This window comes from Meriones unguiculatus, chromosome 18 (genome assembly GCF_030254825.1).
Source record: "Meriones unguiculatus strain TT.TT164.6M chromosome 18, Bangor_MerUng_6.1, whole genome shotgun sequence".
Lineage (NCBI taxonomy): Eukaryota > Metazoa > Chordata > Mammalia > Rodentia > Muridae > Meriones > Meriones unguiculatus.
Genome location: NC_083365.1, coordinates 62,130,963 through 62,158,631, shown reverse-complemented (window position 1 = coordinate 62,158,631; position 27,669 = coordinate 62,130,963). Strand labels below are relative to the sequence as shown.

The 27,669-nt window shown below is 39.7% G+C and overlaps 1 protein-coding gene across 3 annotated transcripts in view; it reads right to left on the bottom strand.

Moving 5' to 3' along the window:
- Positions 1 to 27,669, bottom strand: part of LOC110563726 (contactin-associated protein like 5-1-like) — a 785,262-nt gene that overhangs the window by 96,822 nt on the left and 660,771 nt on the right. For 2 of the 3 annotated variants that reach the window (XM_060371606.1, XM_060371607.1), the window contains exons 18-19: positions 26,555 to 26,794; positions 16,016 to 16,240 (exon numbers count right to left, since the gene is read on the bottom strand). In XM_060371606.1, the coding sequence (XP_060227589.1) occupies positions 16,016 to 16,240; positions 26,555 to 26,794 (465 nt within the window). The remainder of the gene's footprint in view (positions 1 to 16,015; positions 16,241 to 26,554; positions 26,795 to 27,669) is intronic. The other variant, XM_060371608.1, reaches the window with a different exon arrangement.

Genomic DNA, 27,669 nt, shown 5'->3' with positions numbered 1-27,669 from the left:
AACCCTCTTGGACACTGAGCTGCCATGGGCTACTTCTGTGCAGGGGTTCTAAGATGTGCCTGTCTCTGCCATCTCAGTGCTGGGATTGGCAGCATGTTCTCCAGCACCCAGCACTTCTTCACAGGCTCTGGGGATTGGACTTTAGTCCTCATGCTAACTGAAAATTCCTTACTGAGTGAGCCGTATCCCAGTTCTCAACCAACTCCCACTTCAGCCATCTTTGTTCTGGACACCCTATCCTTGGAATCAAAATATCACCACAGTGTTTAGTGACCATTAGGCCCAGATTTTTTTCTTCTGTTGCTCTCCTTGTGGAGTTCCAGTCTCCTCCATGTCTTCCTATCTCCCCCTTCTTTAATAAGATTCCCTGCACTCTGCCCGAAGTTTGGCTAGGTGCCACAACATCTGTTTTGATACCCTGCTGTGTAGAGTCTTTCTGAGGCCCTCTGTGATAGGTTCCTGTCCTGCTCCCTATTTTCTCACTCTTCTGATGTCCATCTCATTTGCCTTTCTGAATGGAAACTGAACATCTTACCAGGGTCTTCCTTCTTAATTAGCTTCCTTAGGTATACAGGTTTTAGTATGATTATACTAAAATTATATGTCCTATGTTATATGTCCCTATATTTTCATTGAGAAGTTATATCCTAGTTTGATTATCTTTAGATTTAAGCCCCAGAGCTTGCTTGGATGTGCTATAGATCTACTTGCTGAGTTGCATAAAACAGACAAAAACACAAACAAGCTTCATTTCGTTCTCTTCATTTCATAAAGTATTTTCAATTATATTTGCTAATATCTTCTTCAACATCTGATTTTTCCTCATGAAAATTCCTTTAGATATTAGACACCCTGCTTTGAATTCATATTTTTGTTCTTGTATTATCTGCCCATCTCCCAAACCCCACCTAATTTATTCCTGTTCATTTTCCTGGTTGACTTTTCAGGTTCTATCTTCCAATTTCATAGACTTAAGAACTGCCAAGATTATTTTCTAATTATTTCTCATTTTTCATTTTAAAGAAACATGATTTTCCCCCCATGGATTTGCATATATACCTGTCTCTATAAAGATGTTGTGTATGTTACATAGAATTCTATATGTTACATGTACATGTTATTATGGTTATTGTACATGTTTGCTTGTATGTATAAACATATACTTGCACTACATGAATGTATGAATTGGATTTTGTCCTCCATTTCTATCCTATATATATATTATATATATATGTGTATATATATATATATATATATATATATATATATATATATATTAGAAACATTCTCTCTCTGAACCTGGTATTCATCAAACAGTGATAACAGTTGGTCAGTGATGTCCTGAGATCTACCTGTCTCTGACTCCCAGCATTGTGATTACAGTCAAATGCTACGTAAGGCTACAATAGAGCTGTGGTCCTTCTATTTGTGCACTAAGTATTTTACTGAGTCATTTCCCAAGTCCTTCTGAAGACACTATGTTTTTGTTGTTTTGATATGGTTTGGTTTGTTTCATTTTTCTGCAATCCACTTTATTCCTCTATTTGTGAATACCTTGGTTTGTTCGGTTTTTTTATTTTTATTTTTATTATTAGTTAGATTTTATTAACTCTGTTTTCCAGCTGTATCTCGCTTCCTCTTTCCCTCCCAAGCCCTCCCTCCTTCATCTCTTCCTGCCCCTTCCAAGTCCACTGATAGGGGGTGACCTCCTTCCCTTTCATCTGACCCTGTTTTGTCAGGTATCTTCAGGGCTGGCTGCAAAGTCCTCCTCTGTGGCCTAGCAGGGCTGCTCCTCCCTTGGGGTGGTGGGGAGGTCAAAGAGCCTGCCATTGAGTTCATGTCAGAAATAGTCCCTGTTCCCCTTACTAGGAAAATGGTTTGTTCGTTTGATTATTTTATTTCTCATCTTGGAAGGTTTATGGGCACAGGTTTATGTTTCTTGTTCACCCGTATGTTCACCGAAACACTTTACATAGGATGAAAAATTCAATGTGGGCTGATCATATTAGTGAGTAGGTAGCACTGGCTGGGGATCACATGGGAAACTGATTTTCCATGGGGATATTTCCAAAGACCTAAACATCATGTATATTTTTGCATAGAACTGTTCATTCTTCTGTGAAACAACGTTCTCTTTTTCGTTATTGAAGAAGAAAAGTCAGTAAAATCTGGCTGGGATCACTTTTTTCAGTGTACTTCATGCCTGATTAGTGCTGTATATACAGTGAGACTTCTTGACTGGCTAATTTCCTGTTCATTTACCAAAAGGGAAGTGTAGGTTGCAGGTGGAAACTGCTGCCCACCTTCCTGGACTAACTTCCTGTCTATCCTCCTTGGACTGAGGTTATACATCTTTCTACATACACACAGCCTGATTTCCCCCCATTCCATGCTCAAGCCCAGATTCCAAGGTAAGCAGAGCAATCCCATGATAAGCAGGTGTGATGAAGCAGGCAAGGCTAGGACCTGCTTGGATAAGTTATACACAGTCCTTAGCTCAAAGCGCTTAGTGATTTGGCTTCCACACAGAGTACATTCCTTATGAAGAAATGGAGTTCCCTGAAAAGTCTTCAGTAATCATCCTGGTGTGGCCAAAGACCCAGAACTGGTGCATATTCCATATCTAAAGCCAGTTTTCTGATACAGACTATGCAGGATTGGGATGCAGGCACAGTAACACAATGTAATTTCAGGAAAAATTCCTTACATGCTAGTTTATAAGTAAGCATGATGGGTATGTGTATGACTAAATTCAGATGCACCATGAGGAAGGACATGTGCAATGAACAGAGGCGTACATAACATCAGCCTATCAATAAAAATAGAAAACAAATCACATGACTTTTTGAGCAACCAACTCCACCTCCTCCTCCTCCTCAACCCAAAAAGAGAAGCCCCAAACAGTGATCAGGGGCTCTGCAATAAATCTCATTCAAGCCCACTATTCTCTTATGTTTTATCTGGTTTTCAATTTTACTTTGTTTTCAGTTAAATTCCTTGATACTTTGCTATTTGTGTTCATGACTTCAAATCTTTGAGTATGATGCTAAGAATCCCTAAACACCACATCCCAGCAGAGACTCCCCAGTAACAGTGAGAATAATTTCTATGAGCCCAGTTTTAGCATAGCCCACAAGGAAGGCCAGCCCCCTCCTACATCTGTTCCCCAGTCTTACTATTCCTACAGTGTGGCCATTGTTAAGTTGCCTTTTGTTATCTTTGTCTTTTGGAATTCTAGCATTTTCAATTCTACCTAAAATTTCTTTACATAGGTTTGGAAGTTTGAAAAGAAAGAGTTGATAAATTTATACATTTATCCACTTTGAAACAGGGCCCTGTGTTTTTATTTGTAGCTTGTCTGAACAAAGCCAACACTGCTAAGCCTTATTGTTAACACTGAAATCACTTGTTAGAAGATTCACCCCTGTTTTATTTTGCTCTAATGTTTCGGCTTGACCAGGACTGTCAAACTATGCTGGGTTCTCTCACAGCAGACAGTGTAGCTGTGCCCTACAACATGGGTGACATAAATTGTCACCAGTGGAGAAGTTTACTTCCCTCCAGAAAGCTCTGTGCATCTGTGTGTGCCACAGTCGAATTACCAGTCATATCTCAGGCAATCTTTTATTATTTTATACTAGCAACTAATTTCTAATGTGTTTCACTGTGGGTTGCACGCTCTTACATTCTCACTCATTATTTCAAATTGAACCTTCTTTAAAAAAAAAGTGTTTCATATGTGAGTCACTGAGGTAAGCAAACCCAGGAAATAGTTTAGTAGCCAGAGATATGGCGTGGCCCTGTCCAAGCACCCCATTCTTTCAGTGTTAATAGGCATGGCAGCACAGCCTGAGACAGTTACCTGCAGGTACTATGCACAGCTTCCCTCAACTCTGAGCAAGTCACAAAGCAGTCAGTCAGCAGCTTTGGACCCCACCTGCAATTTGCGGCATGGCATGCTCACTCTCTTCTCATCAATACCCTAAGCTTCTCCTGACCTTAAGGAAGATTAAACATAGACAGTTTCTCTGCAATCATATTCCCAGATCTGCTCTGAACTTGTTTTGTGTTTATGTGTAAGAAGGCAAAACTGTGTGGTAAAGTAAACTTTTAGGGAGAACTCCGTATTTGCCATCTTATCCTTATATAACCAAATAAGCATGTTATTAAAATCAGATGCATTTTGGGAAGGGATAATCAGAGCAGAAAAAATATAATATTATTTAACATATCTATCAAAATAGAAACCCTCAATTTATGCTTCCTACAAATTACCCTATTCTCTTCAAACTCCAGACAAAAAGAGACTCCAGAAAGTTACCTGGGGTGCTTCTGTATCTTCACTTGTGTGGCCCTCATGTCAACTTTGACCATTTATTTATTTCTAATCTTTACCACTGCTTTATTTCTGGCTAGTATCATCCAATATTTGGCAATCTCTTTGTGATTTTTATTACATTCTTAAGTATTGGGCCTCAAAACACTCATCCTAAACCTGGACCAGCAAGATCACTATCACTAGGGATAGATTTGGGTTCAGGCAACAAACACACTGTTCTCCACAAAGCAACTCCATAAGTACTCAAACAAACCTGGGCATGGGGGGAGGAGGAGAGGGGAGGCTGTCAAAGGAGATAAACACACCATATACACAGAAGGAAGAGGACAGAACACGCACATTTACATGCTAAAGCATTGAAGAGCCAAAGAAACTAATAACACTTCAATGTACACTTGCTGGAAGGAAAAAAAGAAAATGAAGTGCACAGGAAAGGCCTGAGTTAGCACCTTCTTTTCCATCTCAAGATGGAAGGTCAAGAGCTGCAAGGAGAATAACAGTATGCCTTTTATCTGAGAAATATTAGATGATAAATATTTCCTTCATCCTTAAGCCTATAATTAGAGGTTTAGTCCAAAAGTTAAATATACAATTCCCTAATCTCTCCACCTCAGCATTTAAAAAAAAAAAATGATCCAGGTGGCTCGGTATGCATCCAGACCTTTGGTGCATTCTGTAATAACCGTATTTTGGATTTATCCCACATCTTTCACCTGTTCCCTGAACACTAAAAGCAGGTTCTCATTAATCCTTGAAACCTGCTGGGTGAACTTAGAACAACATAATTATCCCAAATCTACAGGTGAAAAAAAAAGAGGGTACCTCAAGCACCTGACCCTCCCATCCCTACCCTGTTTTCAAACCTCTAAGCTTCACAAGGGAAGAAAATAATTAGAGGCACACCATTGTGGTAAGAAAGCAATCTTGCTTGAAAAAGAACCAAGAAATTGCTCAGTTCTAAGAACATTTTTTAATTAAGTTTTTATTTTTTATATTAATTACAGTTTATTTACTTTGTATCCCAGCTGTAGCCCCTCCTTCATTTCCTCCCAATCCCCTCCTCCCTCCCTCATCTCCTCCTGCCCTTCTCTAAGTCCTCTGATAAGGGAGGTCCTCCTCCCCTTCCATCTGACCTTAACTTTTTAGGTCTCTTCAGGACTGGCAACAATGTCCTCCTTTGTGGCCTAGCAAGGCTGCTCCTCCTTTGAGAGCCAGCCACTGAGTTCATGTCAGAGACAGCCCCTGTTCACCTTACTAGGGAACCCACTTGGAGACTGAGCTGCCATGGACTATATGTCTAAGCAGGGGTTCTAGGTTATCTCCATGCATGGTCCTTGGTTGGAGAATCAGTCTCAGAAAAGGTCCCTGTGCCCAGAAAACATTTCTTGAGAGTTGTTTAAACTAGCAATGTACAAAGGGAGAAGAACCAGAGGCTTTTAGAAAATATAGCCACAGAGCAACTGATCAACAAAGTCCTAATCTCCACCTCTGCACATGTGCCAAAAGTGGCTAAATGGAACTTCAGAAAGAATACTCTGAAAAACAGTAACACTCAGTTAAGCCTCCACTGGTGCCCAAGTTTATTCAGAAGCCTTTGTTCATTAACACTCTAGGAAGGAAGCACACCCTCTTCCCAAAGTTCTCCAATGCAGTCCTGTGACATTGTTATTATGTTGATGCCTGCAGATTTGGGAAAGTTGTTTCTGTTTAAATGACTACAGGTCTTTTAGCTAAGACTCACTGGAGAAATTGTAAGGAGACTTCCAAAGTTGCCAACTGATTTCTACTCTCCTTAGAAGGACCTTATGCAGGCAAGTTTTACTCATCTAACACTAAATGCTCTGCCCAATGGTGTTCATTTATGCCAGTTGTTTGAACATGGGATTCTGACCTAGAACCTGTAGCTGTACTGAGTATGCATGTCTATCCTATGTACATTTTGTCATGGGCCATCTTTGACACCCTTCATAGCTCTCACTTGCTGATCTTTGTTTCTGAGCTGACTTCTTCATGATTGACAAATAAAACCTTTTGAGGTTTATTAACTTAAGAGGCCATGAGATCTCATCAACCAAATGGCTGAGTGTCCTTGGATAGTTTCTGCTTTAACAATCCTACCTAATATTTCCCCAATGTATTGAAGAAGTTTGTTAATTTGTGATTTTTTTTCTGTTACCATCAAAATGTCATCAAACTTACCACATAAAAATTGAGAGAAATATGTGTTCTCTGAGCACTCTCTGTTTTATGTCTTTAGTCACCAATACCTTTTATCCCTTTTGAAGTGAGAATTGTGCTTTTCCTTGATACCTCACTCTTTTTTTTTTTTTTCTTTTTACTGCCCCAAGAGGCTAAACCATTGTGTTTGGTTACAAAATTTTCACATGGATTCTATGGGGATTTCCTGCAATTGCTAGCTGTGTGACTTTTTCTCTTACAAAAGGCAAGATGCATATTTGAACCAGAGAACACTGTGTGAGCTAAGATGCTTTATGCAAGGGTGATATTATTAACATGAATCAAACACATTTCTTTACTTCACGAATTTTCTGAAAGTCAATAATACTATATTTGTTTTTCTATTGCATATACATCTATCTTTAGCTAATACATTTTAGGTGTTATAAATAAAATGTGTATATTGAAGCTTAATATTCAGTGTGGCTATATTTGAAGATGATAATTAATGTCAATTGTTACACTAAGAATAGAATCTGCCTCTGTGTAGAAACATACCATTATATCCTGCCCAAATGTTATCTAACTGGACTGGCCAATCACCTGTCCAAAGGACCACCCTTCAAGAAGGCTGGTCACATAAAACCAAGCTGAAGAGATGTAAAGTGTAATTTTTCTTTTAATGGGATAATGTACCTTTCTTTCCTTGAATCCCTTAATGCAGCTCCATAATTGCCAAGATGTTCTATTGGATATGTCCTTCTTTCTGACACTATAACTCTCCCATTTTCTTCTCTGTTTGCCAGAGCTTCCTTCCACTTTTTCGAACATTCTGAGCTTCCTTAGTTTTCTCTTTTTTTGCCATGAGGTCAATCTCTACACCTAGCTCAGAAGCATGGCTCTCTGTTCGTCTTCTGTGTCTCTGTTCTCTGGGAAGCTGCAAAGAGTTAAAATTTTCCTGCTTTGGAGTTTTGTTTTAAACTCTAAGTTACCTTTCAGCTTGTTTTTGAGCCCATTCTTGACGACTTTTATTAAAAAGACTAAAACAACAAAAGGGTAGATCAATTTCCCCAGTCACAAAATGATGTCATAAGGGATATTCCCTCATCTATCTGAATTAGCATCCTTCCAAGAAAAGACACAGAGGATTTAGAAATTTCCCTCATTCTCTCTCTTATTTTTTAATAGTATTTTTCTTATTAGTTACATTTTGTTAACTCTGTGTCCCAGCTGTATCCCTCTACCTCATTCCTTCCCCAACCCCACACTCCCTCCCTGGTCTTCTCCCTGCCCCTTTCCAAGTCCATTGATAGAGGAGGTTGTCTCTCTCCTGCTCTATCACTTTCTCCCTCTCCTTCATCTCCCTTTGATGTAAACACATAAGCACAAGTAGAAAAGATAGTCAATCCAATAGGAGAACCCTCAGCAGACAACAGCCCAGTCTTCCACCACTTGATTTTGCCCTCCTAGGACTTCGCATATGTTCTCTTCTCTGATTTTTTATTCCCTATTCTAATCTCCCTACTTCTCTTAAGACATTAGAAAAAGCCATTCTTAAACAGTCTTGCTTTCATGTTTGTATATAGACAAATCTGCTGTTCCAGTGCAATGGCAGCCTCCTAATGTGAGAATACACATAGCTTTATCTTTCACTTCTAGTAATTTCCTGCCTGTGAAGCACTCACCTTCTAGGCTCTGGGCAGTTTCTGTTTCTTCTTTTAATTAAACTTTAATATCAAGTGTCCTAAATATTTTCCTTTCTATTCATGGTCTGATAATACAATATCAAGCTAATAATTCACATTATTACTCCTATAACTAAGGTGATGAAATGCTTTGTATATTACTGTCTAGGAGATATATACATATGCATCATTTTGTTTTGTCTTTACTTAACTGGTAAAAATAAAATACCATGTACTGAGTAACCATTGACCTAGCTATAAGACCTGTTATTTTATTTTCTTATGCTTCCAGAAGCTGTAGATACAACATGGAGCTGTTTAGCTTTTCCTCCTGAAGAGGGCCCTCATCTTTGCTTGTTGAGGCTGACTTAACCACTTTGTCTTTACATGCTACAGGAACAAGGGAAGACAAAGTCCTCCAGTGTATTCCTTACAGTCAGGGCTTCAACCTACATGACCTTATTACTCTCTTATTCCAAATCTAACCTTAAGGACAGTGGGAGAAATCAGGACTTCACCATCGAGGCTGTGAAGTAGGGACAAAATTCAGTTCATAATAATATTTAGATTCTTAGGAGCAAACCAAAAAATTAAAGTGTTAATTACAACAAAAAGAAGAGAATTAAGAAACAGTGTCAGCCTCTCATTCTATCTACATGTCTTTCTTCCCCTGCCCAGACTCACTACTTAGCATGGTGGATTAACTCTATGATACTGGGCATGTCTTACCCTTGAGGAACCATTGTTGAAAGGTTGCATTTGGTCACAGGTATATTATTATGACATGGATTATGGAAGGAAAAGGAAAATATATTTAAAGCACATGCATGTATGCAATGATGCAATCAAGTCTAACCTGGAAACTGTCAATACAGCAATCAAAGAAACTGAAGTAGTCAGGGCTGAATGAGGCCAACTACATACATACACACATACATACATACATACATACATACATACATACATACATACACACATCTGGGGCATATTTGTCCAGCCCTGTACATCCAAATTCTGCCCAAAGCATCTCAAGCATAAACTGGTGTTGAGAGATGGGAGACAAGATGTAATAGTGACCTCTGAAGGGCATCTTTGAAAGGAAGCAGGGACAGTGAGGATATCCCATTGTGAACTTGATCCTGTCTGGCAACTCTCATGTTTTATACTTTGAAGGTACTTACTCTTCTGATCCATTCTTATTTCTGTTTCCCTTGAGGTAGCAAATACAAAATGCAAAGTATCACAGGTTATAATTATTCCTTTTCAGGTGTGTAGAATCAGCAATTCAGACTGTGGACCTTATAAATTTATATGTTCAAAAATTGATAAAAGAGAAATGCTGAGGCAAAGGCACACAAATCACTCAATGCCAGAGGCAGCAGAAAAACCACAAAGGGAAGGTGACCTGCAAGCACGATTTGAATTTTATATGAATGTCAGCATAGATTGATGGCTTTCTTTGTGCATCTTCTAACTTTACCTGTTTATTTCAACCAGTAAGGAACCCAAAGCACCAGTTAAAATACTTGCGAGCCAGGTACATATATAGACAGTGTGATGCTTAGCATTGTTTGTCAACTTAACAGTATCCAAAACAACCAAAGAGATAAGCCTCAGGGCATATCTTTATCTAACTTTAAGGGAAGTTAGAAAACCTACTCTAAAAGTGGGCTATGCTAGACCATGATCTGGGGTCCTGCACTAGACTTAAAGAAGGAATTGAGCTTAGCACCAGAATCCATCTTTCTCTCTCTGCTTCTTGGCTGCCTTCAGTTTTTTGCTGCATCTTTCTCTTATGTGATGGACTAGTCCCTCAAATTATGACCCCTTTTTCTTAAATTGCTTTATTGGTACAGTTTATCAGAGCAAAGAGAAAATAATAATTCACACACATTCATATTTTATAACATGCAGTGAAAATCAGATGATAAAATTAGGAACGAAAATATTTTTGTTATTATTTTTTTCTGCCAAGAGAATGCTGACTTATCTCACTTGACTGAAAAGTCACTCTCTTCCTAAAGTTTTGTGATTTTTCCAGAGTGAATCAGTCAACTTTGATCCCCTCCCCCTGGACCTAGTATCCTTGGCAGATAGTCTAGATGTACTAGAGCTGTATGAACTGTATGTCTATAAGAAGCTTGTTCTTACATATGTTTCTTGCTAAAAAGTAGATTATTAATAGAATGACATGGTCCTGTCTGTCTCTCTGATCCCTTCTGGGATCTCATGCTACCTACATATTAAGCGATTAATGGGTCCAGGCCTGATTTAAGCCAGTCCTGTTGGTTATGCTACAATGCAAAACCTCCCTATTATCATGGTGTTGCCACCATGGGTAACTATAATTCCTCTGATAACCATAGTCTGTGCAGATGGCAACAGTCCTCCATGGTCAGACTCACACTCCAGTCAATTACAGGCCAGTGAGCAAGGATGTGCATGAGTAAAGTTACTAAGGAATATAAAGAGTTTTGTAATCTAACACAGGACCTCACTGATTTTGAAAAGACTAAGTTCCTGATCCCTTCCACCAATACCAGGTGGGCTTGTTCAACATGATTGACTCCCTGAGCTCACAGTCAACTTTTCTAGTCCCCTGGCCAGTTCTTCATCTTGGTGCCGCTAGTATCTCACTTAACCTACCATACTGGAGACTTTGCCTCCTTCTGGGACTCCCCCTCTACCATAATGAATCTGTATGTCAGAACAAAGAGGGAGCCCATCTCTACCCTAACATTGGTTGTTATCTTGGGGTTGGGGGCTGCAGGAGCTGGGACTGGAATCTCTTTCTTGGTACTCCAAGATTAATATTATAACCAGCTTAGAGAGTCCATAGATGAAGACATAGACATGCTGGAGACTGTTATCTCCCACTTATAAGACTCTCTGTCCTCTTTGGCAGAGGTTATATGACAAAATAGAAGAGGGCTATAATTCTTATTCCTATAACAAGAGGACCCTGTCTGACCCTTAAGGAAGAATGCTGTTTTTACATGGACTATTTGGGTATAATCAAAGATTATAAGGCTAAGGTAGGAGAAGGCCTAGAAAAAAGAAAATTAGAATGAGAACAATCCCAGGGTTGGTTCCAATCATGGTTCAGTACCTCACTGTGGCTAACCACTCTTCTCTCTACCTTGCTAGGTCCCCTTCTACTTTTCTTGCTTTTTTTGACCTTTGGGTCCTGCATGCTTAATAAATTATTACAATATATAAAACAGAAGTTAAGCACAGTTCAGCTCATGATTATGAGAACCCAATATCATTGTCTTAATGGTGACAACCTAGACCAGAACTAGTCCTATGACTGGGCCTCTAAAGTCAGTATTTGGGAGGGGATGTAAGGGCTAAGCAAACTCCATTTTGAATTATCAATCTGTTTTGTTAAAGGTATTGACCCAAGAATGACCCCTCACCCACCCAGTTGCAGGAAAAACCACAGGATGTACTCTTGGTATTATGTTCTTGTGGAATGTACACAATTTACCCTTGTTCATTCAAATGCTGATTTCTCTACCCCACTATCTGGTTTCAATCCAGATATTGCATTGTGAAATTTATTCTAAGCATCACATCTCTCAAGTTTGTGTAAACATGGCACCATTTGTTCTCTGTATTTTAATAAAAAATAAACCAGCCAATGCTGAGAAATGGAGAGAATAGGGTGGCCCATCCTGGTCCAGAGGGGAGGAGAAGGAAGCAAGTAGGAATTGGAGAGCAGAGATCAGCAGGAGAGGACTTGAAACTACAAGGAGAGATGAACCAGACCTAAGATATGACTGAAAGCAAGTATAATGTGGTAAATCTGAAAGGGAGGAAACTATGAGGGCTTGGAGGTTTAGGATGGAGTAACTATTGCCCAGCATTGTGCTCTAGGAATACAGCTGGTTTAAGAATAACCACTGTTTAACTAAAACATACATCAATAGTAAATATTAATATTCAACAACAATGTACACACCCAGTTGCAGGAAACACCACAGGATGTACAAATATGTACCTGCCAAACTGGACCAGATGTTTCCTGTAGATATGTGTACTTCCCTCAGCAACTCTCTCAGATGGCACCCACCAATAGCAGTAAAGGTCACCTCACTTGCTCAACCCTTACCCAATCTTATAACACAAAGATTGGAATTCCTGGCTTGCAAGTTTTCCCTTTAAAAACTCTGCTCCACTCAACCCGGGGGTCACTCTCCTAACCTGCTGCGACAGGGACCATTTGTGGCTCAAGCTGGAGCTTGCAATAAAAGAGCCTTCTGTGTTTGCATCAGAATCAGATTCCTGGTGGTCTTTTGGGGGTCTCATTATCTGGGCATAACACTGGACTCCTCTGCATAATGAATACCCTTTGTTTTTGCATACCATCTGACTTTGGAGTCTTTCTTCAATGATTCAGAGCCCTAACAGAACTGTCCATGCCCCAGCATCCAAAGACAGCCACATACACTCCAAAGGCTTGATGTGGCAAAGTTAAAGGTCTGATCTATTGGCATGGTTTTGGACATTAACTTTTAAACTAGTAAGTAGGTGATTAAATGGCTCATGGTCTTGAAAAATAATGAGTCCTCCTTTTCCTTTTCCTTTTTCTCCTCTTCTTTGTCTTAGTCTTCCCTTCCACCATCTTTCTCTTCCTCTTCCACTTCCTGTTTTCTTCCTCCTTCTCCTTTTTCTCCTCCTTTTCATCATTCTTCTCTGTTTCTCCCTGCTTTTCTGCTTGTCTGTATTTACTGTTTCTTCCCACTATCTTTTTCTCAGAATAAATGACACCTATAATATTTTATGGACCATCTATTGTTATCTGGTGTATGTCTAACTGCCTATGTCTTTATTAATTTCTGAATTAATGAATGAATTCTGTTTTTCCCTCCATGAGCTGCCTGTAATCTAGATGCGCCACTAAGCTTTCTGGCTAATAAATTTGATATAATAAATTCAAGTGTAATTTTAAAACTATTTCATACTGTTCCACTGTATTATTGGTTATAAAATTCATAACTCATACAATATGATAGGATCAGCAGGTTTGTCAGTCTATGAACTATATCTATTATTGAAAGTTTTGCTTTGATACTAATTAAAATTTTTATTTACAGTCATGCTAAAAAAATTAATTAAGCTGTACCTAGTCTCTTGTTTTTATCCTAGGTTAAGCCTTGGATGGGTAACTATACAATTAAAGTTTGTTTGGCTCAGCTAAATTTAATAGATGGTCTTCAAACTTGTCAGAAAATCTGGAGACTAGTACATTATAGATGTTTAAAAAAAAAAAGCTTAATGTGACAGAGACCCCATTTTCTAGTGGTGATCCCAAGGCCTCCAAGAAAATTTGGGCATGACCAATGATGACTCCACTTGGTTACTGCGATACTGGATAGATCCACCCCAACTGGCCCACTGGCCCTGCGTGAACTGTGGACAAATATGACAGCCAGAGAGCTGACAGCCCCATTTTGCCTAGAAAAAAATAATGTTGGCAATTCTAAATTTCTCTCCCATGGAAAGGCCCCTTATATTCCAAGGACCCAGAGACAGAAGACTGATGCTGCAATGTAGCCCTAGAATTTGTGCCCATAAAAGCTACTGTCACTAAAGGAGCTTAATGGGAAGCCTGACTGGATAATGCATAAGCCTTTGTCATATTAACCAAACATAGGACTCTTGGATTATGTTTCCTGTGGTAATTTATCCTTCTCCAATCTCTGATAGGTTTGAAGACCAGTTTAACAGCAGATGCTAAGGGGTCAACTGCACTCTCAAAATGTTCAGTTTCTGTAAGGTATGAGCTTGAGGGACTGAAAAGATGTTTTAAGGTTGATAGATACAAGTTATGAAGGGTGGAAGGTCTGAGATGATTTAAATTATTCTAAATAAATAAAAATGCTTCATATTACCTTCTGTTGCTATGCTACTGTGCTATTGACATTCTAGAGGTTTGACATTTATCACTAGAGTTCTGATTTACTAATCTAACTCTTATTAAAATATTCCACTATACAATCCACTACCATAATTCCAAGCTCAAGATTTTAAATCTTCTTTGGTTTGTCTTTAAGTATAAACCTAAAAGTTGTTTCTCATTGTTGTAGATTTATATACACCCAGTCTTCTGGATAGAAAAAAATAAGCCACCCTTCCATAATGTATAATCATACAAAAAGTTAAGGTCAAGTGAGCTTCTGCCCTTCTACTTCATGAAAGGCTTCTGCCTTTCTGGAACACACCTTAAAGAGTGTTTATGCTGTTAACAAACAGGTTTATGTCTACTGCCTTTTTCCATAATGTATATTACACTGCAAAGTACAAAGATAAATCTAACATGCCTTAAGTTTTATCTCCTTTGTAAAATTAAAAAGGGATTCTTGTAAGTTGCAGAACATTCACTGGAATCCACCTCTCAGGTCAGTTGCGAAAAGTACCACACCTATTCTCTATCTCAAAAAGTGGGATTCCTTCCCCACCTTTCCCTGCTTTTGGGACTCCTCTTTCTTGGCTACCTGATAGCTACATCCATACATACAATAATGGCAGATTGATAAGTTCCCTTCCGTGGTTGGCATAAACCCTTTGCCTGATACACTGACCAGTATCTTTTCATTTCACTGGGAAATGGCGGTAACTTCTAACCATGGCCTTCAAGGTTATGGTTGGCCCTTCTCACCGACTCTCACCGACTCTCACCGAGATTTCTTCCCTTGGGTGAATAATCTTTTTCTTTTTACTGACATGGTCTCTTGGCTCTTTCTTTCCTGTTGCAGAGAAAAATCCTAATAATGGGTGAGGCTGTGTCTCTTGAGTGTCTTTCCTGTGGCCGCTGGCACTGCTCATGAAGACTGCTTTGCCAGATTGTGCCCCTTTACCTGTGGGTCTCCTGTACATTGTGGGGATGCCCCAAAGTCTGGCAAGCCAGATGTGTGCTTTCACCTCAAGCCATGGATGTTCTCACAGATCCTGGATAGCATCAAAACACTTTACTTTTCCTGGACTTGGCCAGCATTACAGTCTTTTGGCCTCCCTATCACCACCCTAGTGTCAGCAGGAAGTAGCTAAGGAAGATTACTGAGGATGTCACCAGCAAAGAAGCACAGATAAAAATGAAATGCAGCCTTCAAAAGACACCCGAGTTTACCTATGTATGTGAAGTCAGGAAACAATGACATGCAAGAATGCATTAGCTTTATAACTAATTTTAATAATTGCAAGAAAGGAAAGAAATAACAAAATGTCATTTGTGAAATAGTAGTACTCTTTCGCCAAGCAATATAATCCAGGTCTTTCCATTTCAGAGTGGCAAATGTCACAGTTTTATATTCAGTCATTATTAAAAAAGAAGAATTAATGCCTCTAAGAGAAAATCAAACTCTCAAAGGTAAAGTCCTGTGCCATAGGGTAATGACTCTTACATCATATTTTCCTTGAAGACCTGGACAATGCCCATCTAAAAACTCAGCCAGTACTTACTCTTTACCAATCCCCAGTGATGAGCATGGCAGCAAAGATGACAGTGTGCATGTGGCAAATATCCTTCTGAAATTCAGACCTGCTTATGATCATCACACTTAATGAATTTCAGCATGGAACAAAATGTAAAGAATTACTGCTAGATAATTAAGACAAATTAAAGTCAATGTGTTTGGACTTGAGTTGCAAATTGACACAGGCCCAGAATACTAATTACAGCTCATAAGGGTGAAGTGAAATGAAGGTTAGACTGAGGCTGCCTAGCTGTGAGTCTCTGCAGGATACTGCAGAGCATGAACTTTCCTTCCTGGAAAGACTGGCCTTGTGGCTTCATGACACCATCACTCACCATTCTTGGAGAGCAGGATAGCCAGAAAATTCTGAGAAGAGAAATTGAGGAAGAACAAGAGGCTGGGGGCCTGTGCTGTCATGAAGCTCAGTGTAATGGTTTCTTTGGATGGAGCTGTGTCTGTGTAGATAGCTGAAGATGAGAGGCTTATGTTCTTGGTTACCGGATATGGTTCTTGAAGCATGTATGTAACGGAGGTGCCAGAATCAAAATGAGCTGAAATCTCTGCAAAAGAGAAGACAAGAGAGCATGCTTTCAAACATGTAGTCTATTACTCAGGGTAGCTACAATGCCTGATTATTGCTTTGTCTATACTCAGCAGTAGGTGAGGGGTGTTAAAAAATCAGATGATGTGTTCTTGATAATTTTGAAGAGGATCAAGTTCCTTCTTTTGTGTATATCAACATGTTCATATGTAGATCTGTGCTGATTTTGGAGACTAAGGGGTGGATGCTTTCCTTATTATTCTCTACTTTATATTTGAGTGGAGTCGCTAAACTGGCTGATCAGTGAGCTCAGAACTCTTAGTATCTCACCTCCTCATGCGATGCATATTGTTTTTCATGTGGGAATTGGAGATTCACACTCAGACTCCCATGCTAGTGAGGCAAGCACTTGGCTGACTGAAGCATTTCTCAAGCTCTTTGTAGCCATTGTTTGTAATTACAAGCATGCCTGAGGAAGTTAATGCTAACACTCAACCCTTTCTATGAGTCTCTATGTTATTCAATGAAATAGTCTTTGGACTTGTGGAGTGTCTGTAATACTCCACTATATGATCAGTTCCTCAAATATTTGATGAACAAGAGTGAAGAAGTGAGTTTGGATCTCTAGCATCTATGTTAAAAGATAGGTGTGAGTCAAGCATAGCTGTCTTCTGAGTGGCTCCACCCAGCAGCTGATGGAAACAGATGCTGAGACACATAGCCAAACATAGAGTGGAATGCAGGGAGCCTTGTGGAAGACTAGGGAGAAGAATAGAAAGACCCAGAGGGGACAGGAGTTCCACAAAAAGACCAACAGAGAGTCAACTAACATGGCCCAGGGAGAATTGTGGAAACTGAAGCACCAACCAAAAACCATGCATGGACTGGACCTACACCCACTACATATAAGTAGCCAATGGGCAGTTTGATTTTCATGTGGGTTCCCTAGTAAGAGGAGTGAGGGTTGTTTCTGATTTGGAGTCTGTTGTCTGCTTTTTGATCACTTGTCACTGGTGGGGCTACCTTGCCTGGCCACAGGAGAATAGGATATGCTTAGTCTTGATGCAGCTTGATGTGCTGGGGTGATTAGCTGGGGTGGTTGGTGGGAGGTATCCCATTTTTAGAGGGAGAGGGGAAGGGGAATGCGGGATAAGAAAGGGAGGGTGTAATTGGGAGGAGAGGATAAAGCAGGCTATGATTGGGATATGAAGTGAAGTTTTTTAAATGTAACCCCAGATCTGGGGAAGCAGAGACAGGAAAAGCTGTGATGTTCATTGGCTAGTCTAGCAACTGGTGAGTGTCAAATTTTGAAGAACAACTGACAGGAAATCTGTAATTGAACCGTGGCCTCCACATACATGTTCATGCAAACACACACACACACAATCACATAAACATATACATACATACTGCAAACACACAAAAGCAAAGAAAAAAATGAAGATAATTTAACCTAAGTTTATATCATTAGCCCTCATGAAATATATCCTGTGATAGACAGTGTATCTGTCAACATGTGGAAAAACTGATTTTGCCAGGATCCAGTCTGTACTTGTGGCAACTTTAAATCTCATGTGTTTCTGTGCAGGTGTGAAGGAAATGTTGCTTTTTATAGACCTGTGAGCAAACATCTGCCTGGAAAACTGTGCAGTAAACTTGAGTCTATAGGTTTATGATAGGTTTTTCTTCTTCCCAGAGAAGCATGCAGTGTTCCTAATCCTCCCTTGATAATTTCTGGATAAGTGTGGGTCACCAAGAACATAGCCAAACTTGGATTTGCTTACTAATGCTCTTGACGCTTTTCTACCTCATGACATTCCTGTCAACAGTCTTTAGTAGTGCCACTTAGTTGATGCTACATGTTTATGCTTGTTGTCTCACAGACCTGGGCTAATAGTACAATTAATAGGGAAAGGTTTAGAAAGGATGTTTTGTGTTTACCAAGCAATTTATGTCAGTGTCTCTTATATTAAAAAAATGAAGCAGAAGCTTCTGGCCATGAAGATATTGGATCATCAACTGCTTGATACAAGTGTTTTATGTAGGTGGATATGACCTGTAGTTTCAGCTACTATTTTCTACTTAACAAAATAAAAGACTTCGTTGGATGTTTGTGTATATAGTCAAATGCATATGTGATTCACAGTGTATAAAAACCATATGAGGTATGTCCATATACAATATTTCTTTTTCTTTTCAAAACAGTAAATTAAAAATGAAAAGATGTTTATGATTAGACATGTTAAAATGATGTTCTTGTTCTACTAATTTTTATTATTTCTAATATTCAGTTATTACTTGTTTCAGTGTAAGCTAAATTCAACAAATGCTGCTACTCATCCATTTTCTTATGTTTTATGACAAGAGATGAAAGTGCTGGAATAGGCTTGGTTTCCCATAAGTTACTTATGAGTAAAATTTAAAGCACATTCAGTGAATTTTAAATTTTATTATTATTTTAGTTTGAGATAGTACAACATTTCAAAAAATAGTAAGAGATATCATTAGGGAGAATTTGAATGATGTGTGTGGTGTTCACTGAATGTTAAACATGGTCCCTTATATAAAATTCCTGCATTTTCCATATATTATAAATATGGAAATCAAAGAAGTTTGAGGTTAAATGCATAACTACTATCTGCACAGGGGCAATGAAAAATGAATGAGAACCTGAACCCAGAGTTTTTTCCACAGAGCTCCTCTCATAGATGAAGTAAATAAATGAAGACAGTGTTTACAATGGGAAATATTGCAGTGGTTAAAACTGGTGCTTACAAATACTTATGACATATGTAGGAATGCTTATGGTATGAAATAAAAGAAGCAAGTAGCATAAACAAAACACATACCATAATCTCCACTATATTAAATGTCAGTGATGTTTTAAAATGATTGTGTACGATTAAGTTAGGTTTAACATTCTAGATTTGTAGATCAGTTTCCAAATTTATTATCTAGTAATGTTAGTGACAAAAATTTAATGGCAGCACTATTTATTCAGTCAACAATAGAAGAGTGCTGAAGGCAAAGAATTACACACTGACAAATGATGCCCAGGCATATGGATGTCAAAGATGCCACTGTGGTCCATAGGGTAAAGGTGCTTGCAGCCAACCCTGATGACCTGAGTTAAGTCCCTGGGACCACATGGTAGAACAAAAAAAGCTACTTCTAAAAATTGTCTTTTGGCCACACATGTGCCCTGGGCATGCTAGCAAATACACACACACACACACACACACACACACACACACACACACAGACACACACACACAAACACACACACATACACAACACACAAGCATGAATAAATAAATTTTAATTTGGTAAAATAAATAAGGGAATCATGTAAGAGCAAAATCATACAATATATACAAAAAATAACTTAAAATGTAACAAGGCCTTCAATAGAAGAGATCAAATTATAGAATACTTAGAAGAAATTATAGGTACAAATTTTACTTCCTTGAATCCACCATTTATTTCTCATTCGTGACAGTAAAAGTAGAAGCAATAAAAGAAAGGAGATAAATTGAGCTCCATCAGAATGAAGAAGCTTTTTGTTTCAAATGATATAATGAGGACTGTGAGAAGAAAACCCACATAATGGGAGGATAAATTTGCAAATTATATTTTATAAGGGACATATATTCAGAAGACTGAAAAAATGCAACCTAACGACAAGAATAAAATTTGCAAACTGTTCAAATATGCAGTTATTCAAAAAAGACACCGAAATGAAAGGTAACGATTTGAATGAATGTTTAGCATGACTAGTCATTAGGTACGAGCAAGTCAGAGCCATAGTATGGCACCATTTCCCATACAGTAGGCTGTCTGCTATAAGACAAGCATACAATAACATGTGTGTGAGAGTGAAGAAAAACTGGAGCTTTTGTAGGACAGTTATGTTAAGGACGGAAAATCTGCAACACATTTTGAAAACAATATGTCAGTTCCTCTAGAGAGAAAAAACATGGGGCCAGCAAGATAGATCAGCAGGTAAGTACACTTGTCACCCACTAAGTTTATGACCTGAACTTTATTCACTGTGCTACACAGTGATGTCAGGTAAATGAGAAAAAAACCAAGCATCTCCAGAAAGGACAGGCTCACTGATTTGGTCCAACAGGAATGTCTAGGCTCAGCTCAGGCTGGACTCCAGGAGGATTTCTGGTGGATAGTATGCTTATAGGCAGCATTCCTCAGGAGCCTGCAAAACAGACTTCTGCCTGCCAAAAGGGGCCAGTTCCCTTGGCATACACCTATGGTTGAATATCAAAGCCAAAGCTAAATTTCAGTCTCCTCTGATACCTAACACATGTAACTGTTATGCATTTCAAAGCTCACAGTAGCATCCTCGTTTACTTGTCCATCTTACCCTTCTACTGTGCTAGCTCCCAGGATATTCCAGATTACAAGATTTGGCAAGCCCCACCCCACCGTTGTCCATCTTTACCAGTTTCCATTGCTGGTCTCTTTGCTATTCTTTCCTGCTTCCCTCTGTCACTCCCCTACCCCTGCAGGAGAGACAGCCCTGGCCCTGGTCTGTCCTATCTGCTTCTTTTTCTCTCTGCTCTGGACTCTTCCAGTTGCTTCTCCATCTGTCTGTCTGTCTGTCTGTCTGTCTGTCTGTCTCTCATATCTACAAACAAAATAATTATACTCCCCATGGCATAGCCATTTCCATGGTTTCTTTATTGTGCCTTCACTTACAGGTAGAGGAAGAGAAATCAAATTCTGAAAGTTGTTTATCTTCACAGGATCATACCACACACGTGTGCCCCAACAGTTCACACACCCAAGTGGGCAAATGTAATAAAAGCATACAAAATCAAAAATTAAACCTGTGCTATTCCCAAACATGCACATGAGTTTCAGTAGTAGTACTGTTCATAAACATCAGAAAATGGAAACAGTCTAGTGTCTATTGATGAACAAACAGGAAAGCAAAGTAGGGAGTAATCACAAAATACCTTGGCAATATAAAGAAAAAGTTCTATAACATGGATGAAGTGACTATTATCTAATCAGAGAAAAGCAATATGAAGAAGCAACATGTGTTAAAGCTCCTTTATATGAGAGTTCCATCCCAGGCTAATTCACAGAGACAGAAAGAGAAAAGTGGCTTCTGAGGAGGGCAGGGGGCTGTTAGTTGTCAAAAGAGTTTGAGGAGGTGGACAATGTAAAGAATCTGAAACTAGGGAGTTGTGTATGTGTGAAAGCAATAGGAGCAAGGACACCATCCACCTTAATAGGAGGAATTTCTTTGCATTTAAATTATATCTAACTAAAAGCCTAACTATAAATAAAGCTTTTTTAAAGAATAAAATGCAAAGAGCTACATACCTGGAAGGATATTTCTATAATATTTTTTTTATTCAGAATGAAATCAGAATCACAAATGAGAAAAAAAATCCCTAAAGCAAAGCAGCAAAGCAGCGTAGCAAATAAACCAAAGTTCTCCCAAACCTGAGAGGTATTGTCGTATCACCTGGGCTAGAGAGATAGCTCAGAGCCTAGTCTCTTTGTACTCCAGAGGATATTAGGTTGGTTTTTAGTACCCACTCAGGGAGCTAACAACTACCTGTATCCCTAGTTCCAAGGAAGCTAATGCTTTCTCCTGGCTTCCTTGGGCTGCATCATACACATGGCAAAAATTAACACAATCATACACAAAAAAGTAAGGATAAATCTTCATAAACAATCTACTAAGGTAGAGCCTGTGGAAAGTACCTGGGCCATTAGTAGCATGACTTTGAGGGGGTGCTAGGATCTCCACACACCCCCCTCTCACTTCTGCTTACAGAAGCTATAAGAAGTACATTTTTCTCTGTCACAATCATCCACTATGATGTCTCCTGTTTAAGTGAAGACAAAATCAACAGGGCCAAAGCACTGTGGACTGAAATCTCTGAAATTATAAGTCTAGATGAACATTTCCTCCTTTTGTTATAGCATTATATGGAACAGAATTTGGCCCAGCACTGGTAAAGGAGCTCATGTCATTAATTCCATTCTTGGAATTCCAGATGTTTAAAAACCTCATCCCTGACATACATGATGCTGCAACACAAAGCAGGGGAGAACACCCCAGCAGAGACCATCCTTTGCTCAAGTGTCTCTCTTGGAGAGATACTTTCCAGTTCCACATCACTTTCCCAGAGGAAATTGTCAAGATAAATATCTGGTAAAGAAGGACATCTTATATCCATAGCTTATGCAGGGGATCATTTAATTTGCACATAGAGGTAGAAATTGGAAACAATGGAGTAGTAATAAAAAGCTAAGAAAGTAGTAGTTGAAAAAGCTAAGAAAGACACAAGCTCACTTAACTTATGGGTCAAAATGAAAAACAGATGTGGGCAACAGTTGTGGCAGTATTGACAGAAGACAATGAATACAAGTGTTGCAGAAGAGGGAACCTGCAACAATGAGGCTAAAGCTAGGGATGGCTTATGGCGTGTTTGAATGATGTGTCCTGAGAAATGCAGGTAGGTCCACTGTTCAAGTGCCCCCACCATCAGAAGACTTTGTCATAGCTGCTACAGTACAGTGTAGGGCTTGGCGTCCTGTCTTAGTGTCAATCTGCATGTGCTTCCTGTAATGACCACTCAAGGATGCCCTCCAGCTTCTCAGACGTTAGCAGAGCTCTCTCTCCTTATGAAAACTGAGAGCACTTTTGTCTTCAAGTTAGTTTAAAACATATTTGCGAATTCTTTAAGAATGTTATACTTGCTGTCTTTGTGAATTCTTCACTACCTTGACACAGGTCAGGGTAACAAAAAAGTTTTGTCAGGAAGACAAACTTCAATTGAAAAAATGTCTCCATAAGATTGGCCAACAGAAAAGTCTGTGGGAGAATTTTTTAATGACTGATCTAGGAGGTCCCAGCCTGTTCTGTGCATGTGCCACCCCTGGGCAAGTGGTCCTGGATTATCCATAATATCGGGCTGAGCAAGTCACAGAGAGTAAGCCAGTATACATTCTGCCCTGGTCTATGGCATAGTTCCTGCCTCCATGTCCCTGTGTTGGGTCACTGCCTTTTCTTCTGATGTTAGATTGTGACCTCTAATCCACATCAGCCCTTTCCTCCCCAAGTTCTTTCTGCCATAGTGTTTATCACACCAAAAGAGAGTAAATTGAAACAGAAATCAAAAGCAGGTTATGGAGTACTATTGGGATAGACCTGAGCATTCTGTTTTGACAAAGACTGTGGAAGGTATTTGGCACTTTGGGCTGGAAAAGCCATTGAGTCCTCAGAGTCCACTGGGCTACCTGTGTGAATATGAAACCTAACACTGAGAGCAAGGCCTGGCTTGTTAAGTTTCAGAGGGAAGAATAAGCTGTCAGGATTGTTCCTGTGATAGGTTGAATTAAAAATCTTCACAGGAGAAATTTGTGCTTTACTCAGATAACAGATGTTGCTTAGTTGGTGCTGAGGGATCAGCTGTGATTAATAAGAGGCCAGCCTCACTGAGGCAAAATCTTTTTTGGGGGAAGTTTTACTCAGGGTCAGCATACAAATCTGCAGTCCAGAGAGTCTAAATGTACATTTCAAGCTGACAACAAACCTGGGAATGTGTAAGAATCTCCACATGGCACTGTTTTTTTGTGGTATGAAACTGCTGTACTGAGAGGGCCATGGAGAACATGAAGTACGGCATCATGAGTGGACAGGAGAGGATATTGGTGAGAATATAATCTCAGTTACAGTAGAAAGCCCAGGATTGGAGGGGTCATTTGGACAAGCTGGTTTGCTACCATGTGGTAGTGTCAGAGTCAGAAAAGAGAGGCCAGGAAGCCATCAGTGATGGTAGAGAGCCCGTCCTTTTAGACCTGTCAGGACTGTGTGACAACAGCCAAGGTAAATAACAGCTATGGGACAGAGCTGGCCTGAGTCTAGCAAAGGAGCCACGTGTACTGCAGATAGCAGAGCCAGGGAAGGGGAGCTGCCTCTGCCCTTGCGAGTGCAGATCATGAGTGGGCTCCAGGGGCCAAGCCCTGACCTTCTTACACTGTCTGCATTTAGTATTGTTTTGCTTTGATTGGACAGTGCCTTGGCTCCTCCCTCTTCAAATAAGAAAGAATGTAACTCATTTTTCACATTAGAGGGATAAACACTTCAGGGACTTTGGACTTTTAGAGAGAATTCATATATTTAGAGAATAAAATTTTAAATATTTTTGAATTTTATAAATTTTAGGACTTTTAAAAATGTAGCTGGCATGGTGGCACATGCCTATAATCCTAGCACTCAGGCAGTCAACAGCCTGTGGACCTCTGTGAGTCCGAGGCCAGTCTGAACTACAAAGCAAGTCCAGGACAAGCAAGGCTACACAAAGAAACCTTGTCAAGAAAAACAAACAAATAAATAAATGAATAAATAAATAAACGTGTGAATGCTTTATACAGTGATATTGATATAAACATGAGATATTACAGAAAAGCAAGAATGGGAAAATTACAGTTTCATAGTAATGCGTTAGTGTGATAAGTTGACAAGGGGTCAATTGTCATTGTTAATTTTTTTTTCAACATAACAGAGGCCAGGGGCATCTGGAACAAGGAAAGTTAAATTAAGAAAAATGCTTCCATCAGATCAGCCAATGGGCAAGTAGGTGTGGGCATTTTCTTGATTAATGATTGATGTGGCATGAGAGGGGACAGCCCACTGTGGGCAGTACAATTTCTCTGCAAGTGGCCCTGGCTTTTGCAAGGAAACAGGCAGAACAAGCCATGGGGGCAAGCCAGTGAGCAGCATTCCTGCACTGACTTTTCTTCATTTCCTGCCTCGAAGTTTCTGCCTTGAGTTCCTGTGCTGCTGTCCCCTGATGATGCACTGTGACCTGCAGACCAAATAAACCCTTTCCTCACTGAGTTGCTTTTAGTCATGGCCTTTGCCACAGCAACGCAACACAAACTAAGATATATAATATGTGTTGTGATCATATTCCTTCCAACTCCTTCTTCTCTCCCCCAACATATTCCCTCCAAACTGCATGTTTTTATATTTATCATCCACAACTGCTATGAGTTCATGAGCTCTCATCTACAAAATGGCTAGGAATATCTCTGTGGGTAAAAGCACTTCTTACATCACCCAAGGACCTGAGTTTGATCCACGAACTCAGAATGAAAAATTCAACTGCCACAAGTTTTCTTCTTACCTCCTCATGTGTGCTGTAGTATCTGCATTTTACAAACAAAATAACCAAATGTCACAGAAAAATTTAAAATTTTGTCTTCAGTGAAGAGCTATTGGGATGAGACCTGTTTTATGTATTTCCAGCTCTGGTGCAGGGTTTAATATTGTCTGAAAGTTTGTTCCTGCATATTTTTTCCCTAAGAGATTTTTCCGTTTCCTGAAAATAACAAGCATCCCAATGAATTGGAGAAGTCAGAATAGAGAGAGAAGTTAAATTACAGAATCCTTCAAGGGAAATATTTGGTATTTTTTTTTCTCTTTGACTTTTAGATTAAGCTAGACTAAATAGTAGCTTATTTAGTTTAATATGTTAAAGGAGGTTAATTAATATGCTTTCAGACTGAAAAGATGGCTCTGTTATTGCACAGTTTGTAGTTTGATCTTCTAAACCTATGTACCTCTGAAAGGCTCTACCTTGCATGGTATCAGAGCAAATGCTGAGACTTATAGCCAAACTTTGCACAGAGTTCAGGGAATCTTATGAAAAAAGGGAGAGATAATAAGACCTGGAGAGGACAGGAGCTCCACAAGGAGAGCAACAGAACCAAAAACTCTGGGCACAGGTGTCTTTCCTGAGACTGATACTCCAACCAAGGACCATTCATGGAGATAACCTAGAACCCCTGCACAGATGTACGCCATGACAGTTCAGTGTCCAAATGGGTTCCCTAGTTAGGGGAGTACGGTCTGTCTCTGACATGAACTGATTGGCCTGCTCTTTGATCACCTCCCCCTCAGGGGGGAGCAGCCTTACCAGGCCACAGAGGAACACAATGCAGCCACTCTTGATGAGACCTGATAGACTAAGATCAGAAGGAAGGAGAGGAGGATCTCCCCTATCAGTGGACTTGGGGAGGGCCATGGGTGGAGAATGGAGAGGGAGGGAGCTACAGGGAGAATACAAAGTGAATAAAGTATAATTAATAAAAATAAAAGTGGAAAAATATAACTAGCATAGTGATGGCTGCTGAAGACATAGTTACCATTGTTTAACCATGGTATGTGGGTAGGAGAGCATTTCCTGCAGTAGAAATGGTATGGATGGTCTAAGGGTATGGGATCATTGGCCATAATATTTGGATGCTACAGGACCACACACAGTAATGGCATGCATGCCCACCTTACCTTTCTGGCAGAAAGGTCCTTCATATGGTGTGTTGGTACAGTCACAGGAGTAGCCGCTGTGTTTCTCTACACACTTGCCTCCATTGTGGCAGTTGCTTCCATAGCTGCTGCAGTGACCTGGACAGCCAGGTCTGACTCCAGGCGTGACCTTTGCTCTCTCTTCCAGATCTACTTTCTGTCCATTCAAGTGTAAAGAACGGATACATCCAAGAAAGCCTTTCTGTCTTGATGATGTCCCTCCTAATAGTGAAAAATAAGAGAGAAAACATGAAAGATATCATAGCTGTATTCCATAGATGTAACTTGTAGATCACAGAATCTCTAGCTGACTCCTCTCCCAGAAATCAAGCCACTTCCTGCTATGCTGTCTCTTCACAGGCAGAATGAGAGATCTGCCATGACCATGCAGCTCTTCCTTTTCCCTCTGTAGTTGTAAGCAAGGCCTGTCCTTTCCCTACTGCCAAGACATTAGAGAGCCTTAAGTTAAACCTAGAGGTTGATCATGTCTAGTAGGTAGAATAGGGCATTTGGTGGGGGACTTATCCCTGTCTCCTTGAAAACCTATAAAAGCAAGATACTTCCTCTTCATCCTTTGGGCTTATGAGCTACTCACTCTCATTTTTGGGCCTGTCAGGTTTTTAGTGATCTTGATGCTATCACTCTCCCAAGAAAACTCATCTGAAGGGTAATTTCATTTTAGCTTCCTCCTGTCCACCTGTAACATCTTATTCCATGAGAGTAGCATTTTTGTGGTAACGCTTAGCTGTGGCGCAATTTTCAGCTCTGCCAAATGTTTCTTTAAGTTCCCAGTGAGAGAAAGGAAGTTAAACTGGAAGTCAGGGCTGGGAATGTGAGTCAGTTTGTAGATTGCTTGCCTGGCATGCACGAATCCCTAAGTTCAATTCCTAGTACCACCTGATAACTATGCATTGCAGTGTACTTTAATAATCTCAGCACTTAGAATGAGAGGCCAGGAGGATGAGAAGTTCAAGGTTATCTTTTATTACATAGCACATTCAAGGCCAGCTTACCATACATGAGACCCTATTTCAAAGAAAAAATTGCCGGGAGAGAGGGAGAGACTGAGAGAGAAATATAGCTCTTCTTAAAATGCT